We start from the raw sequence: 18268 nt of genomic DNA on the forward strand, positions 1-18268 counted from the left end.
CCTCTGCAAACTAGGGTCTCTGTGTCACTGTCCCTATAAAAGACTACCAGCTAGCACCACTAAATTCTGAGAGGAGCAAAAATTGTTCTTGAAAGCAATGAGGAGTTCTAGCAACTGCGTGGAATATAGGAAGCAGTTTCTTACTCCTCTCCCTGGCTGCTTGTTCACCCTTACAGATGAACTGCTTCAGGAGCAGCGTGCTGACATGGACCAGTTCACATCCTCCATCTCAGAGTCCCAGGTAGATGTCCGAGTCAGCTCTGAGGAAAGCGAAGAGATACCCTTCCAGGAGGGCAAACCCTTCCGTCCATTCCAGGTGAAGACCTTCCCAGCCTTGCCTGGAAATGAAGGTACGTAGAGCCAAAAGTGTGCATTTGTTTTAGGGAACCTGAACACATTCAGCTTAAACTGACATCAAAGCCCATGCAATGTAGTGTGCTCTGTCCCCCTGTGAACTTTCAGGGCTGAAGCAATTGCCCCAGAAATGCAGAATTACTCATGAGAGCACTACCGTCAAAGCTGCCTGTATGATGTAAAATCTAAGCAGGGTCCTAAGCTGTCCGTCTCATCAGAAGATGCTCTGCTGGTTTGGGACAGAGCCAGTGCAGCTAGTAATCTGCAATCCCTAATAGCCATCTTAGCTTGTCCTTCATTTCGATGCTGTTGGCCATTTCTGGAGTTCTATTAATTTCCCTTTGCAGGGTGTGCTAATTTTTGCTTTTTTGGCTTGATTCTGGAATTCTATCTCTAACCAAAATGCTCCAGTGTAACATTGAACTGTGTTGCCAAACTGCTGCAGGGCTATGGGGGATTCTTTTTAATCAAAGGGTCTTGACAGCTGGCATTTGTGTGGCTTTTTAATATTTTTTAAAATGCTTGAACACAGACTAAGCTATAACAAAGCTGTAAAATAAAAGCTTTATCCAGGGTCCGTCAGAAATCACGCACAAGCCTTTTTTCCTTTCTCTCTTAATCTCCTTTTTCTGCTATTTTTGTTTTTGTTTTCCCTCCTGCTAGATCCTCAGCCGGATTTGTACCATCCAATGAAAAAAGGTTGGTTCTAAGCTGCTCCCTCAGTGTCTCCCATCACTCCCCTACCTTTACAGTGTTTGGTAGCTTCATTTTTAGTTTCACAATCTCATCTTTTCACCTTCTTTCTCTCTGTGTAGATGACCAGGGCTGACTTAGCCAAGCCCTGTATTCTAAAGAAACAGGTTAGCTTGACTGCCTCAGTGACCTTTTGCCAGCCTATCACAGGGATTCTAGGAATGCATAATTAGTTACTTTGCCCCCAAAAGCAGTTGAGGTGTAGCAGTCCCCATGGGAATTGTGTAGCAGTTTACACCATCGTATTTTGAGAAATGTTTAGCACTGGTTCAAAGAAATTTGACAGCATGGAAGGTAAATGCAAATACAGACTGTCTTGTGTACTGTAGTGTCTGTTCCTCCTACCTGGTGACAGCACTAAGACAGGAGTGAGCAACTCTGGAGAGAGGGTGAGGAATCACTCTGGCACTCAAACAATACCCAACAGGGCATGTATCTAGTGGGACCTAGTACCATGCAGGCAAATGATTCATTCATCCACTCTACTTTATAGTGTCGTTTGCATCTTCCCTTTTTAACATCTAGAATTTCTTTGTACTGTGCTAGTTCTCACTGTTCATCTGTTTCTGCTTATCGGTGTACCTACATTACTAGCTCTTGCTTAATTCATGTAGCAAAGGACTCTGGCTGAAGGGGAATTGACTAGGCTGTAAGGGAGGTGGAGAACTGACACTAAACAAATTGCTTGAATTTGTTAAGCCAGGTCTGATTCTATAGTAATTATCAACTAGTCTGTGTGCACGTTCTCTAGGAGAAGGCAAGTCTTGTAGTAAAGTTTATGTATGAAGACCGTTGCTGTTTAGTTGTGCTCATGTAGCATGCTGGAAGTGATCCCATTTGCTTCAATCTGCTTTTGATTCTAAATTTGCTGCAAAACTTCCGAAGGGGTCCACTTTTTTTATGACTGTTTAACACAAGTTACTGTTGTAGTCCAAAGGCTGGATGGCCTGTAACTCATTTCATTTTTGAATATTTGTTTAACTGCAACTGAAATGAACTCCATTCGTGGTCTGGAACAATTGGCAGCCGACTGACTGAATGTGGACATTGTACTTTGACATTGATTTCAAGAAGCAAAGAACAGGCCAATCGTTTCCCATTTAAGTAAATATCAAAGCTCCCACTGACTTCAGTGGCAGAGGATCAGGCCCTACATTCTCCCTCTTTCAGGATATTCCATTAAAAGCTGCTGTTTTCTAGGGATGTATATAATATAATCAGCTGCATCTCTGAGCTCCAAGAAGCTGGGGCTATTAAACAGTGCACAGCACTATACCAAATGGCAATACTTGTCATAGCAGCTGAATTCCCAGCTTAGGGACTGCTATGCTGGCTCCTTAGAATTGGGCAGAGCAGCCCCAGGCCAGGATTGACAAGATGGTTCTCTAGAAACTCTAAACCATTGACTTTCACAGCAACAGTACCCACGTATGCAGCCCTGGGAAGTGACAGGCGACTGTGGCTGTGCCTAGAATCCGAATGTCTCCAAAGAAGCGTATGGGGAAAGGAATGCAGTAAAACCCTAGCCGCTCCTTGCTGGAGTGAGGCATTAGTTTCCTTGGCATTTCCAGGCAATAAAAGCTGTCACGGTGAAGGCTTGCCCTGGAGCCAACTCTCCTTTCCTCCCCCTCATCAGAGAACTTGCAACAACTCCAGCAGCAAATATAATGCATTAGCCAGGCTGCAAACTCAGCAACTGCAGAGAGGTGCGTTCAGTCAATTAGAAGTATTAAGTGCTGTAGGAAATATTTCCCCCACATGCCCCTCTCTGAAGCGGAGGCTCAGCTGAGTTTGGATTTCAGCCCCATTGTCCCCTTTGCTTTGTCATAGGTGTTGTGAAGGACACTTGTTTGACATGCCCTGATATTTGATGCTTGCCATCTCCCAGGTTGTTAGCTGTAGACCTAAGTTGTGTTGCATCAGCCTTTTCTGTTGTTGATCTGATCTATTTATAAAAGCTCCAGATCAAACTGTTTATGCAGAGCAGCCTGTTAATTGATGTTCTCCTCCTTTGCAGCCCACAGTAGATTTCAGCCTAGTCATGGATGAGATATATTCTGATACAAGGACTAGCATATCATTTTCTCCTCCCTTTCTCTGGGATTGATTGCTTTTGGGCCTGTGCCCAGTGATGTGCTGGGTGACCTTGCGACTCCTGTTCCTGAGGCACTTGCTGATGTGCTTGATCTTGACAGAGATGGTGCTGACCATGCTGTTGTGTAAAGTGCTCCCTGTGCACTGTTCGTGGAGAGGAGGGTGTGTTCTGCCTTCCTGGAGTCATGGTGATCAGCAATGTTCTCCTCCGCTCCCTTTAGTTGTTGCCATACGTTTTTTTAATAGCAGAATAGTGTGGTTTTACACTCCCAACACCTTTTTGTGCATCCTCCCCGCTCCAGTCACACCTACCACATTTGTCTTCATCAGTCAGGAAACCCCCAGATTGTTCACTGTAGCTTAACACAAGCTCCCTGTCCTGAAGCATAGCATGAAGAAGGGCTAGTAAGTGGCAGCCTGTGCTCTGAATCTCACTAGCAGCGACAGCACTGCAGAGAGTAGGCAATCCTTTCCTAGTTGCCACTAAGCTCTGATGAGTGGCATCTGCCTACATCAAATGTAATACTTAACATTTTTGGTGTAGGTTCTGGCATGGCTGATCTGGATGGACTGATCGGGGCTGAAGAGAAAGTGATTAACAGCAAGAACAAAGTGGATGAGAATGTGGTAAGCCCTCTGCCTGTATTTTTCTAAAGCACAACTGCACTTGGAGACTAATTAACATTAGTGGCTTATTTCCATGCCTTTTTCCTGCTCACGGAATGTCAGTGTATTCATTATCCATATGGTGCAGGGGAGTTGCGGTTTTCTGACTAACATAGTTCCCTAATACTGTTTAGTGTTGCAAGTGTGGGAGGACAAGGGAAGGGGGAGATCCAGATCCCCAGTTGTAGAATGACTTGGTGTCTGGTTTAGAAATGGCTTCCCTAGATAGAAACCAGAGCTCTTTGATAGACAGTGAAACCTGCTGAAGACCCACCTTTGTTAGGCAGCTGCCTGTCTTAAGACCACATCAAATGTACTGAGTGCTGTTCTGTCCACCTCTACAATAAGACCATGTCTACAAAGCAGCTGATGGTTTTGGTGACTTTTTTCAGTATAACAGGCTTTGCTGTACATTAAAACTGAAAGACAGTTACAGTGACAGTGGAAAGATTGTTTACTGTTAAGATTGGTTCGATCTTCAGTGGAATGAATGAGCTGAATTCTAGTTGCAGCCACCTGGGTAAAATCAACACTGGGGTTTGACTTCTAAATTCATTTTAAAGCCAGGAGGATAGATTTGTAACACAGCTGATTTGCCCATAGCAAATGTCTGCAGTTGAACAAAGGTCCTTGAGATATTCTCATCTTGGCCTCAGTTAACTATTCCTGCATGTTGTGGCGCTGGCATGTGACTATAAATGGCTGATGGCTATCCCCTTCTCATGAGAGGGTGAGAAGATGATGGGGATCTAGCAGAGCTGAGTGGCTGTTGACCCAGCAGAAGCACTCTGCTTCATTGTGCAGTAAAGGTCTCTTCTCCAACCATGCGATCCTGTGCCTGTTGTTCCTGGCTCCTTGTATAAAATGCCTTCGTGACTGTTTTCAGGTAATTGATGAAACCCTTGATGTGAAGGAAATGATTTTCAATGCAGAGCGAGTCGGTGGACTGGTGGATGAGCCGGTATGTATGTGGCCACCCAAAAAAGGGAATAGCCGTTAGTGAATCCTAAAATCAATTTCAACGTCTGGTGTTTGTGTCTCCACTTACTCTGAGATGTCGCTAAAGTTTTGGGAATGGCGGAACCCTGCTGACATCTTGCAGGGAGTGGCGTTGCTCTGATTTCTTCCCTAGAACTACAGTTCTAAGTAGCTACCAATAAAGAGGATGACACTGACTTGTTTAAAATGCCTTGTGGGACCCATAACCGGCATGGGTCAGCATCTTGTGGGAAACCCTTTTGAGTTGGAGTCCCTTTTTACCAGGCAGGGAGATGTTAAATATTCAGGCTGCCAAGCATAATCACTCATGTCTCCATATCACAGATGGTTTAAGACCTTATTGGTGGCTACCTCCTAGGGTTGCATTTAAGTATCTCCTTTCCCACCCCCTCCTCTTTCTCTGCAGGATAATGAGAGTTCCCTTCGTGAGGATTTCAGTTTGAGCAGCAGTGCCCTCATCGGTCTCTTGGTGATCGCAGTTGCCATAGCCACAGTTATAGTCATCAGCTTGGTGATGCTAAGGAAGAGGCAGTATGGGACCATCAGCCATGGGATTGTGGAGGTGAGACACAGCTTCCGCTATACTAACCGAGCAGGGTAACTGTTAGCATCACAAGCTAACTCAATGCTGACACCCCTTTGTGCAATATCCTCAGATTTAAGCATCTCAGCACCTACAGGGTTGTGGCTTATGTCTTAGCACGCAGGTATTTTTTCATTAGTGTGTCATGCTGGGATCTGCCACTTAACAGTTGGATTCACTAATCACAAAGAATTCAATTAGGTGTTCTTGTCTGTCGGAAGATGAGATTTGGCATTAAATGAGCTTTCAAGCTGAAATCTTGAGCAAGGGAATAAACAGGTCTGATCTATAGTAATTCACCCTCCACATTATGTAGCAACTATTACAGTGCATGGAGCTGGGAGGCAGCAGCAACTTGATTTTATCCTAGCTGTAATGGTGACTTAGCGTGGCTGCAGATGGGCTGCTTTACCTCTTTCCTCAGCATGCAAAGTTCTGATCTGTTTCACATGGGCGTGAGGGTCATATTTGTAACATGCTGTTTAAGTGACCTAAAGAAACATCCTTCTCTATCCCCTGCTCAATCTGGGGCAGAAGACAAGCAAGAGAAGGCCTTGGTAGCTAGACAGGTTTTTCTGAAACAATGAGAACTGAACTTTTCAGCTACTGCACCTCTTGTCAGGGAATAATAAACAAGCTGCTTCCAGTGGCTGATGGTATTTGTTATATCTTGCCACCTATAGTTTTAGCACCTTCCCGATAACCATAGTTGCGAAGAAGTTAAACCTGCAAATTGCTGTGGGGACTCCATTGACTTTGGTAACTGTCTGGTCTCTTTAAGGTTGACCCAATGCTTACCCCAGAGGAGCGGCATCTGAACAAGATGCAGAACCATGGCTATGAGAACCCAACTTACAAATACCTGGAGCAGATGCAGATTTAAAGGATATGAAAATACAGCAGCCCTGACCAGCAAAGGGGCAAGGCAGGGAGGGCCAAAATGGTCCAGTGTTTTGGATCGACTACTGACCAACAGTTACTTCAAGAGGACTTCATCTTACATTCAGAACTCCTGGATCATTAAGACTATAATTACTACTGTAGAGTTGCAATTTCCATTCTTTTAAATGGGTGAAGAAATGATAATATAACAATATATGATATATAAATCTTCTTAAATGGGAAAAATGGATCTATTGCAGATATTTGACTGAGATGTAGTTTTTCTTTTTTTAAAAATTAATCTGAAAAATCCCAGTTCTGTTGTATTGTCGTCTGATACAAGCGCTATATATATAAATGGGAAATGTTGATTTTTATTTCTGATAGACCACTTGTATATTGAAGGTCATTTGTACCGGCCACATTGTATAAAGGAGACACTTGTGGCTCTTGGGTCATTTTGGCTTTTATATATAAAGCAGTATTCCTTTTTTTAAAGTGAATTTTGCCAGAAGTTGCAAAGAGATTAAATAGGGTTAGGAGCTGTGAGAACATTAACTATGGGTGCAATTCAAAAATATTGTTAACAGCCAGCTTTATAAAAATCCCCTGCTGCCTGCCAGTGATCTGTGCACTTCTGTGGCATAGCGGTGTGGTTTCTAGGAATCTAGACTCCCTGGAGGCAAGGAGTTAAAAGGCTTCTAGCATCTTTGTTTATAGCCATTCTAGTGGAATGTTAGAACATGGTTGTTCTGGAGTCTGCGCATTCCCCTTATCTTCTTAATTCAGTCTTGCTGTACAGTTGGAAGTCTGATATTGAATTTAAATCCCTCCTTCTGATCCTCTAACCAGCCTCCTTCAGTGCCCATCTGGCATTAGCAGTGCCCTGTTGCTACTACTTTGTAACTTTCTCCAGTCCACCCTCCCCCCACCACATGGTAAGTAGTCTCTAAATGGAGATTTTGGAGCTCTGCATCTCTTTCTGATGAGGCTGGGCTGTTCTGGAGTTGTGTGCATGCTCAGAGAATGCCCAAGCTTTGCAATAATCAAGCATTTGGGGAGCTGAATAACATGGGATTTTACTTCAAGTTGGGGGTGGGGGGAGAGAGGAAATGGATACTGCCTATTTTACACAAAACTGGATGCATAGACCCTGAGGAGAGCAGCGGGGTGTTCCATTCACCATTATGTCTTTGTAATGCTTGTATAGTTGATGTTAATGCTCATGGCTTTTTTTAAATCTGGAGGTTCTGGTAACCTGTGGTGTATTTTTTTTCTATTTTCCTGTGACTTTGTTTTGTTCCCCCCCTTTCATGTCTCTTCCCACTATGCACAGATTTAACTTAACCTGCAAACTCCTTAATGTGGTCTGTGGGGAATGTACAAAGTTTAAACACATCAATAAACACTTTAACTTCCAGATCGATTCCTTTCTTTATTCATGGGCATTCAGGATCTTGTCTTTTTCCCTCATTGCCCTTGTCAAAGCCCAGGGGAGTTTTTTTCCTTTTTTGCACACCTACAACTCCAGTTCATAGTTAGTCCTTGAAGGAAAGGACGGCTGCTCACTGCTATTGAGGGGGAAGTATTCTCCCCACCACAAAGAGCATCCACAGCACACTTGGCCCCTGCTAACCTTTGTGGAGGGAAGGGGACAAAAGTGATGTAAACCAACAGTGAGGACTACTCTAGAGCTGTCTGTCTTCAGGCTGCAGCTGTCTAACAAACCAAGTGCTCCAATGTCTGAGCCATGGCTGCTGTTCATGTTCAGATTGTTTCCAAAATACATTCCAAGTTAGCTAGTTCTGAAATGCCAAATTCATTCCCTGGGTACAGGCTGATGCTGGCATGCTCCCTAAGAAGTGCCAGAACTACACTGTTCTTTGAGTGCTTGCTCATGTCCATTCCATATTTGGGGGGTGTGCTTGCCACATGCATGGGTGCTGGAAGTTTTTCCCTTAATCGCATCCATAGGGCACTGGCTGGCACCCAGAGGGCACAGTATGAGGGGTGCCACTGGCTCCTCCCCACCCTCAGTTGCTTCTTGCTGCCTTGGCTAGCTTTCACTTAGTTCAGTGTGTCTCACCACCATTTCTTTGTAAAATAGTTTAGTATTTACCCTTAGTGTTGGTTGCTCCTGGACAGGACTCATGCCCTGTCCCTAGGCTGCGTTAGCTGTTTAAGGTGGCTAGGAGGACACAAGCTACAAGTGTCACATATGTAAGTTGTTCAAACCCAGAATGAAAAAGGAGAGACCTCCCTCTCTGAGCACTCCTGATTGAGTCGGTGCTGACTCATTACAGGAGCAGAGGTCTGACTCGGCCCTGAGCAGTGCAGTCCCCAAGCTGCCACTGATTCTCCTCCCCCTCCCTGTCCCTGGCCAAGAAGCCCCCGAGGTCATGTCTCCAATGCCTTGGCACCAGTCCTGCAACCAGTCAGTGGAACAGGGTCACCAGTCACCTGCCCGCTGGCACCTGTCACTGAGACACAAATCCCCTTGATCAGGGAGATTTTACTGATGACCAGCCTGCTCTAGATCCCAGTACAAGTCAAGCAGCATGTGAGGTTTAGATTACCGGTCTACTGCTGCAGATTGGCCAAATGCTGAAGATCCCCAGGGTCCTGCAGGAGAAACTCATCCCAGTTGGACAGGTGGGCCTTGTGGCACAGCAGCTGGCACACTGGGGAGGAGGGCTGCCAGGCCAGCTGGTCATGGTCACACTGCAGTGTCCTTTCTGCTTACAACTCTGGTGCTGATCAGGAGTCCCCTGTAGCAGGACAGGCCCTGACACCCGTGGTACTGTTGACTTCACCTGCACCACAACTGACCCTGTGGCCTCTGGGCCAATGGCCAGCAGCATGGTACTCCTGGAATCTGTGGGGATTCAGCCTCCTTCCCCATGGTTGGAGTTTCTGGTAAGAAGGACCTGAGGGTCAGGGGAGCCAGCCGCACCACTGCAGAGGGTATCAGAGCCTGTCCCCCTATGGATACTGCTAAGGGAAAAACTTCTGACACTGGTGCATGGGGCAAGCGCACCCACCTAATCTGAAATGGACATGAGCACCACATCTTGGACACCCTTTACAGAAAAGGTGACTTCTAAAGCAAGCTGGCCCAGCCATTGACTGCTCAGCCCTCCACCCACCCCTCTAGCTGGCAGGGACAGATACAACTGGGGATTTTTATAGTACAATGATCGAGCTCTAACTTCCACCCTGGGAGAGCTTAGTTCTGATGTTTTTAGTTTAAATCCATGCTAGCAGGCTATATTGTATACAAGAGTTGTGAAGGCTGTTGTGTAGAAGTGAAGGGAGCTGTCGCATCCCCTCTGTTAATTCATTCTGGAATACAAGGACTGACAAGCCCTTAAACCTCCTGTCTTGGTGTCAAAACTTTGACTTGGCACCTTTTAAATGTCTCCAGAATGCTAAGAACAAACTAAAAATGCCTTTAAATCAATATAGCAGCCCTTCTCCGTTTTAATAACGTGATAGGCATGTGCTGAATGTCTCCCTTTCACTATACATTTAAATGAATGGCCTCCAGGGCTCTCAGCTCTCCTGGAGTTTTGTATGTTGCTGCCCTCACCCTTCCCTCTATGAATTGTGACCTCATGCATAAACTTTGCCTCTCCTGCATCGTGCTAAAACGGCTTGTGGAGTCATTGCCATTCCCACATCTGGTTCCAAAACTGGATTTTAGGAGTTAATCTTTCTTGGACTCGGATCTGAGCACACCAGCATCAACAGCATTTAGTGGGAGTCAGGGTGAGGAGAGAAGAGATGATGTAAAGGTTAAAATAGATGGGGTACTATTAGTGTTCATCCAACAGCCTTAAAGAAGGGCTAGTCACTCAGAAGTGCCATGTTGTGGATGAATTATTCGGAGTCTGTAGAAAAGAGCAGATGCTGTCCTAAAGAACGCCTTCTGTTGGCTTGTCACAACTCATTTAAATGGTGAGTTTCACTTCAAATGATATTGTAGCTCCTCATCTAAGCCTTGTTTGACAGCTGGACCTTCACTATAATGGTCTGAAACACCCCCAAATGATGGGTGTTGACATCTGGATCCAAAGTTAGGGCTTAGGTTTCACCCCCACCTGCAACAGGTCATAAAATATTATGCATCAGACTTGAATCCAGGTCTGTTATAGATGTCACATACTCAAAATGAATGTCTTATGATTGGTTTCAGTGCAGGGTCAAAGCTAATAATTAATTTTTTTTTTAAGATCATTGGTAAGCCATCCACAACTGACCTAAGCATAAATTATCCTGAGTGTGATCTCCGTTAAGGAAACTTAGGCCATGGAGCTTTCACAACTGCCCTTGGGAGATAATGCCATCATCTTGAGAACTAGACAGCACAAAAGACAGAACAACTTTGCACTCTCCACTGTAGGAGCAAGGACTACCGATGGAAGATAATTTTTGTCCTGTCTAACACCAGTCTTGGTGGTGGCTAGGAGTGAGCATAGAACACCCATGAGACCCAGCAAGGTAGAAGATGGCATTCACCATGAGCTTGCTCTGTTAATCAAACATAGCAGAATCAGAACATACCCAAGAGCCACCTATCACAGCACAATCAGGAATTTGGTTTTTAAAAGGCTACACTGAAGAGGGCAATTGGAGGAACTTCCCCTTTAGAGTGCCTAAGTACTTTAACGTGGCAATTTATACCATACTCAACATGGTATCTGAGCACATGAAATTTGGTTCTCTGCAATGTATGAATGAAATTGGAAGGGGGAGGTTGGTTGTTCTTACTACTTTTTCCAATCCTGTGACTTTTATATCCATTTTCTTCACCCAAATTAGGATGAAAATTCAAACTTTTGCCAACTGAAAATCCCTAAAATTCAGCTTGGGTCAAAAAGTTTTGTTTAAACCTTGCCCATTTTAATTTTTTTTGCTATAACTAGCTTAAATTTCAAGTCATTTTGAACCAGAATTTTTCACAATTGAATTTTTCAGTTCAAGCCTTAAGTGAAACAATTCATCTTAATTGACCCTTTCCTACAAAATAGTTTGGTTTTTTGCAGGTGAATAAACATTTGGAAATTTTCTAACCAGCTTTAGTTTTTATTAATTGATTGAGCTGCTCAATTTTAGTGATTCTAATAAATTTGTGCTGCCTTGTACTTTCCCCTTAACCCAACAGTGTTATGGGAGAGTAGGCTGGAATCTAGCCCTTCTCATGCACCTTCAACAGAATCATTAAAGTTCCTGTCAGATAACCAGAGTTGCACAGGGGCTAATGCAGGCAGAACTGAAACTGCAGAATCTTTATTTTCTGGTGATGCTTAAAGAAGGGAAGACCTCAGCATGCTTTAATATATAACACACATTAAATACCTGTCCAGATTCATTTCCCCTCACCCTTTTGCATGTTACTTGGGGGTGGGGTGGGGGGAAGAGAAGAAACTAGCCACAGGTGTAGCTACTGCCCTGCGCAGACCACTGTGCTTTATTCTGCTCCCAACTCCACTTGCTTCTGCTAGACTGTAAATTCTTTGGGATGGGCACTGTCTTACTGCATGTGTGAACAGTGCCTAGAATGACTGCGGGCCCTTGGCTACTGAGTTATTTATAATCATTTCAGATCTCAGCCTGAACATGAACAGCTGCCAGCTAGATCTAACTTACCTGTAAAGTGAGCACAATTTGGTGTGGAAATTCAGAGATGACAGAGCCCTAGCATGCTTTTTATGGAGTCGCATTGCAGAGTAGAACTGCAGCAAATCCCCCTGCAGAACTCCATTTAGTCTTTCAGAAGAGGAACCATCTGAGCTGCTTCTTCATACACTCATCTGATCTGTGGAGGTGGGAAGGATAGGAATGAGTGTCCACTTAAGGCAGCTGTAAAATGAATATTGATAAGGCACAATTAGCACATCTTGTGTACTAGGTGAACAAGGGACATTCCCTCCCACAAATTCACACAGGTCTTGAAATCCTGCCACATTTGTATAGGAAAAGGTAATATTCTGTACTGATGCCTGAGATGTAAAGGTATTTCACTGCAGAATATCTCCCAAACTAGATCAACCTTTCCAGTGGAGTTGGGCTGACATGGTGCTCCCCTGCCACTTGATTGGTTTAACTAGTGGTTTTGCAACTGGGATGCATTTACATATTGTCAGTAGCATTAAGCTCTTATTTAAAGGTTTTCTGCACTCTTAGAACATCAGCCAATAGGAAGCATTTGATCCATTTGTCTCTCTCTCTCTCTTTAATTGTTTGCTTTAGATTTTATTCCTCTCTGGACACCGGTGTGTAACAGTGCCTGAAACCAACAGCCATTCAGTCCATGCGGCAAAGCAAGGATAGACCCCCCTCAGGGCTACATTCACAAACAAACTTCAGTACAGTGATGTTGAGCAGTGCCTGGCCTACCATTTTAGGCACCTGGAAAATCACTGAGATGCAGGAAGCTTGAGTTTAGTGCTTAGGGTCCCGGCACACTGAATAGGAAGAGAACCTTAGATGGGGATTCACAAAAGCCAGCATGCCAGGTTGCACCTGGCATAAGCTAGCCCAGGGGCAGGCAACCTGTGGCACGTGAGCTGATTTTCAGTGGCACTCACTCACGCTGCATTTTAATTTAATTTTAAATGGAGTTTCTTAAACATTTTAAAAACCTTATTTACTTTATATACAATAGTTTAGTTATATATTATAGACTTATAGAAAGAGACCTTCTAAAAACATTAAAATGTATTACTGGCACACGAAACCTTAAATTACTGTGAATAAATGAAGACTTGGTACACCACTTCAGAAAGGTTGCTGACCCAAAGCTAGCCAATGGCAGGTGCCAGCTAAGGGTGTGCACTAAGTCCCACCCCTCTCTGAGATTGGACTGCAGCAAGGCAGGGCCTTTGCTATTGTGGGCTGCAAACCCTCTCTTGGCATTAGGCACCTATGCCGTTTTAGCAAGAAGCTTGAGGGGAAGGGAGACGGTCCTTGTAACTTTCAGTGCAGCAGTCAGGGTACTTACCTGGGATATGGGACACCTTGCTTCAAGCCTCCCCTGTACCCGCTGGAGAAAAGGGATTTGTCCTGGGCTCTGGTGGGAACCTTAAGCCCTGATAGGGGCAGGGTCTCCCTCAGGCTCTTGTCAAAGCTGTTTCCCTGTTTAGCAATAATGAAATAATTGAGACTAAGCACAAAACCCTGAGTGATGCTGTAGCCCACTGCTTAGAGCACTCACTTGGGAGGCCCAGGAGCCGGTGGAACAGCTTCACCAGCTCAGACTATCCTAGCCCAGGGGTTCTCAACCTTTTCCTTTCTGAGCTGCACTCCACCATGCTATAAAAACTCCACGGCCCAGTTGTGCCACAGCTATTTTTCTGCATATAAACGCCAGGGCCGGCGTTAGGGGGTAGCAAGCAGGGCAATTGCCTGGGGCCCCATGCTAAAGTGGGAAATGCAAAGCTAAGTTGCTCGGGCTTCAGCCCTGGGTGGTGGGACTTGGGGCCCCTGGCTGCAGTCCTGCGTAGCAAGGCTTCGGCTTTCTGACCTGGGGCCTAGCAAGTCTAATACCAGCCATGCTTGGCAGACCCCCTGAAACCTGCTCACAGGTCCCCCCGAGCCCTGGTTGAGAAGCACTGCCACAGCCCATTGGTTAGGGCCCTGACATGAGATGGCAGATCCCACTTCAAATCCCTGCTGCCCCATAGGTGGAAGGGGAACTTGAGCTGGGGGGGGGGGGTCTCACACACCCCACGTGAGTACCCAGACACCTGGGTTACAAGTTATGAGGCAGCAACTCCTCCTCTGTTTTGGGTCATCTCACTTACAGGGGCCCAATCCAGCACGCGAGGTCTGAATGTGCGTACCAGCCTAAGTCCTTTTGTGAATCCAGCCCCCTGTCCAGGGGTGTGTATTGTGAGGTCATTGACTAGCACCATGGCTAGTTAGTATAATATACACACACACCACATTATTCCCCCACTTCACCCAGCTCATGCCAGAAAACAATTGTGTAATTGAAAGCAACAATGATGAGAGCAGCCGTGTAGTGCCAGCTGACGCACTTGGTGCTGAACATGGTGTTTCCATCATCTGTCTGGTCCCAGTCCAGCCATCCCCACTGTGGGTACAGCACAAAAGAAATCTGTTAAAATAAAGTGGTATGTTATTTTCTGGAGAAAAGAACCTAGCCTCGCCTCACAGGTAATTAGGCTCCTAACTTCCATTGGTTTCAACAAATGAACATCTGGGTTTTGGACTGCAAAGCAGTCACACCCCTGTATTTGGCATCAGCATCTCACCCATGGCCGTTATTGTGATGGCACAGATTCAGCTTTAGGATTTCACTGTACTGATCAAATGCTGGAAGCAGAAGCCTTTGTTTGCAACACACAATAACTTACAAACCTAGTCGTAAATAGTTACAAAGGGAATGTGAAGGGTAAGGGGAGTTAAATGCGGAACACGTATATTGGGAAGCGTAAAAAAATCTCACTAACTCGAACCCTTGGAAGCTAATAAATAATGTACTGGGAATCAGCGGTAAGCAAGCAGTGGTTTTAGACCGAGAATGGAAGGGAAAATTCTATCACTTCTCGGCTTTCGGCTAGGATCATGCATAGCATCTGAGCATCACTGTTATTGGACGAGTGTTAGAGACCTTCCCCTGGATGGGGAAGGGAACAGCTTCTGTCTTTTTATTATAATTTAATGTAGTGTTTCTTGGCTGTCTATGGAAATTGTTAGAATAGTGGTTTATGTTACTGATACCAAGAGAAAATTAAAATTCTGGCTTACCTGTGAATTTGCTTCCTAAGGTACGGCATATCAGCCGGTCTTCATGGCCCCCTTTCTCCATGGCAACCGGATGTAAACTCCATCTTTGATTTGAGCCTGGACTTAGGACCCCCTCACAGGAAGAACTTTCCAAAACAGTCTCTTCCAAAGCTAAAGAATTTTTGATTCTACAAGAGTTTAAAAATCCCATTCAACTCCAAGATTTGCAGCAGCAGCTTGACATGAAATTGATCGATCGATCTGGAGGAACCAACTTCTTCCCCTTCACCTTACTTATCAACTGAGCAATACAGTCCTTGGGTGGGTCAGCCTAACTGATGTGGCAGGGCCAGAAAGAAAATTCACAGGGAAGATAGAGGGGACTGTCACGGAGTCACCGGGCAATGTTCTGGAACTACTCCATAGGAAGCCAGTCAGGACTCTGGGGGAGCCTCCTCTCTGTGAGCAGACTGTCTCCAGGGCAAGAAGCTTACACAGCTTCGACCTTCCTGGGTCTGACCTCGGAGCATTCAGCATCCCCTCTTCTCACCGGGCCCTGTACCCCCAACTCTGCAGTCAGATGTGACTCTCAGCCAGCCAGTAAAATAGAAGGTTTATTAGACTACAGGAACACGGTCCAAAACAGAGCATGTAGATACAGGAAACAGGACCCCCTAAGTCAGGTCCATCTTGGGGCAGGGAGGCCAGAGCCCCATTTGGGCCCCCCTCCATTTCCCCAGCCAGCTCCAAACTGAAACTCTCCAGCCCCTTCTTTGGCCCTTTCTCAAGCCAGGAGGCCACCTGATCTCTTTGTTCTCCAACACCTTCAGTTGGCATCTTTGCAGGGGAGGGGCCCAGGCCATCAGTTGCCAGGAGACAGGGTGTTGGTCATTCTCTGTGCAGGCAGGACAGCTTGTTGGAGGGGTGGCTGGGAGCAGGAAGTCCTTCCTCTTGGTTGTCCGGGGATATTGCCTTCCCCAAGATTCAGGAGACATCAGTGAAACCATCCTGAAAGCTCTGCAGAGTAGTGGAGCCAGGTTTTGTAATGTAGGGGAACTGGGCAGAGGAAGGAGTCTTCATTGGTGGCTATTTTTCAACAGAAAATGACGTACACCGCCCTAAAGGGCACCTGGGTTAGTGTGTGTGTGTGGGGGGGGGAGGCGGGACTGCCCACCCTTTTGGCCCTGGCTCTGCAAGTTGTGGGAATAGGGGAGCTAATGTCTGGGAGTGGTCTGATCAGCCACTGGTTCCACATCACTGATTCTGGCCTGGTCTAAGTGAAGGGAGCTCCCACATGGCCTGCTCATCTCTCTAGGCCTGGACTTTGTCCACAGGCCAGCTGGGAGCTTGGCCTTTGCCGGCAGGCGAGTGTGTGGGGGAGGAACAATGCCCTTTACTGTGGCATTTCTGAGAGGAGAGGCCAGGGCAGGTGCTATCTTTCCAACCTTATAACTGAAACCTATATCTTTCAGTTATAAGCATTGGTCAAATACTCATAACTGCATTAAGTCTTCGAGAGACCTTCCCATCATGGCGTGATGAAGGAGGAGTAAGGAAAAGCTATGACAAAGAATCCCTAGAAAGCCTTGCTTTTTTATACACTATAATGAACAAATTATGTCATTATTGGTTATTGGACTGGAGCTAAAGTCAGCTGAAGCAGTTTTAGGGCTGCACTCTGCTATCTTCAAGGTTTTCCCTTTTTCTCACTTTACCATATTTCTTCCAGCTACTGGACTATGCATTTCTACCCAATAATTTACAGTACCTGTTGCTTTTTTTTTTTTAATTTCCCAAACCTTAAATAAGAGAACACTGATATTCCAAAGGGTCACTACAAAGTTTAACACACACAATCCTGCTTTCTCGTGAGTCCATTTCTTTTGGTCACATGCTTTGGGCCTATTTCTCATGATCATAGCCAAAGTCAATTTAAAACCATAGTTTACTCAGGCCAAATGTGGACCATGTTCCTACAGTGCACACAAATCCCACTGAAACTCTTTTTGCTGTCAGTGGGATTTGTGCTTCATAAATCACTTTAGGAGCTTTTGAAAATTACACTGTAGATGTGGACTGACAGGCCTCTTTTTGAAAATTTTGGCTGTGTCTTAAGTTGGGCACCCAAAAACGGAGGCACCAACAATAGCTACTCACTTTGAAAATATATTATTATTATTATTATTATTATTGGTAAAAATTTCAACAGCACCTAAATGACTTAGGCTGCTAAGTCCCATTTTCAGAAATTACTTAGGCACTGAGGAGTGAAAACTCAGTGCTCCTGTCAGTTAGATGCTTTTGAAAATATTACGCTATACTTTATGCACACACACAAAATATCAGTAGAACTAAAGTACCCAACATACAGCATTTTTTAAGCAGGCCATGCTTGGGGAGTTTGAAGAGTTAACAACAAGCCTTTATTAAGATATAGGGATCCAGAACCACACTGGACACCTTGAATCCAATATTTTAAAATACCTTTATAACATTATACCTAACACACAGGTTAAACAGTTTTCTTCATACTTTCAGAAACAAAATTTTGCATATAGGCCAAGAAGCATTATGAACACTGAGGCCCAATGCATTTTTTGCTACGCCAAGTCATAAGGGAAGGTGTAAATAAGACATTTAACGGACCCTTGACTGTAACATTAAAGAATGGAGATACTAATTGTCCCTCTATAATACTAATACATGAACAGGTGCCCTCTCCTGGTAAACTATGGGCGTTATGGGACAGTTCTGTATATTGCTGTGTCTCAGCATGTTTTTGGTAGTAAACATTTTGTTAGAACAACATTAATTCACTTACTGACAGCAGGCGAGAATTTAAGAAACTTACCCACAAAAGAGAAAAGTTTGCCAGCGGCTTCAAGAAACTCCCAACTCTGGTAACACCTGTTTGTGCAGCAGTTTTTATTCAGTCTCTTCAGAGGGTAGTTCAGAGACCACCAGAATCCAAGCATAAGGATTAAAGTGTCCGGAAGGGTGTGATCTCCAAAAATTCCCATCATGAAGCCAGCTCACTGGAAACCTGGACCTAAAAGGCAAAAACAGGCATTTCAATAGCTCCATGTACAGTAGCACTGAGCAAATAATGGATATTTCTTTGATTGAAGCTGAACCTGGGAATCCAGGGGAAAATAAAAATCCAGGGAAATTTGAATCAAAACC

General features: G+C 44.9%; 1 protein-coding gene and 1 long non-coding RNA gene across 10 annotated transcripts in view; one reads left to right on the forward strand and one right to left on the reverse strand.

The window, feature by feature from the left end:
• The window catches only part of APLP2 (amyloid beta precursor like protein 2), a 68472-nt gene extending 60721 nt beyond the window's left edge, over nt 1-7751 (forward strand). For 2 of the 7 annotated variants that reach the window (XM_039496637.1, XM_039496641.1), the window contains 6 exons: nt 177-350; nt 1018-1053; nt 3746-3828; nt 4754-4828; nt 5273-5428; nt 6231-7751. In XM_039496637.1, coding sequence (XP_039352571.1) covers nt 177-350; nt 1018-1053; nt 3746-3828; nt 4754-4828; nt 5273-5428; nt 6231-6332 — 626 coding nt within the window. In that variant the 3' untranslated portion in view covers nt 6333-7751. The remainder of the gene's footprint in view (nt 1-176; nt 351-1017; nt 1054-3745; nt 3829-4753; nt 4829-5272; nt 5429-6230) is intronic. The other 5 variants (XM_039496639.1, XM_039496643.1, XM_039496638.1 and 2 more) reach the window with 3 other exon arrangements.
• A 2036-nt stretch (nt 7752-9787) lies between these two features.
• LOC120375863 lies at nt 9788-14180 on the reverse strand. Of its 3 annotated transcripts, none has more exons than XR_005586846.1 (4): nt 14137-14180; nt 13335-13468; nt 11981-12149; nt 9788-10431 (listed from the first exon to the last, which is right to left on the reverse strand). It is a non-coding gene; the product is annotated as an uncharacterized LOC120375863 (long non-coding RNA). The 3 variants fall into 3 exon arrangements; XR_005586845.1 differs by having other exon boundaries at nt 11981-12193; XR_005586847.1 differs by having other exon boundaries at nt 11981-12193; nt 14059-14180.
• Nucleotides 14181-18268: the final 4088 nt, after the last annotated feature.

This window comes from Mauremys reevesii, linkage group 12, assembly GCF_016161935.1.
Source record: "Mauremys reevesii isolate NIE-2019 linkage group 12, ASM1616193v1, whole genome shotgun sequence".
Lineage (NCBI taxonomy): Eukaryota > Metazoa > Chordata > Testudines > Geoemydidae > Mauremys > Mauremys reevesii.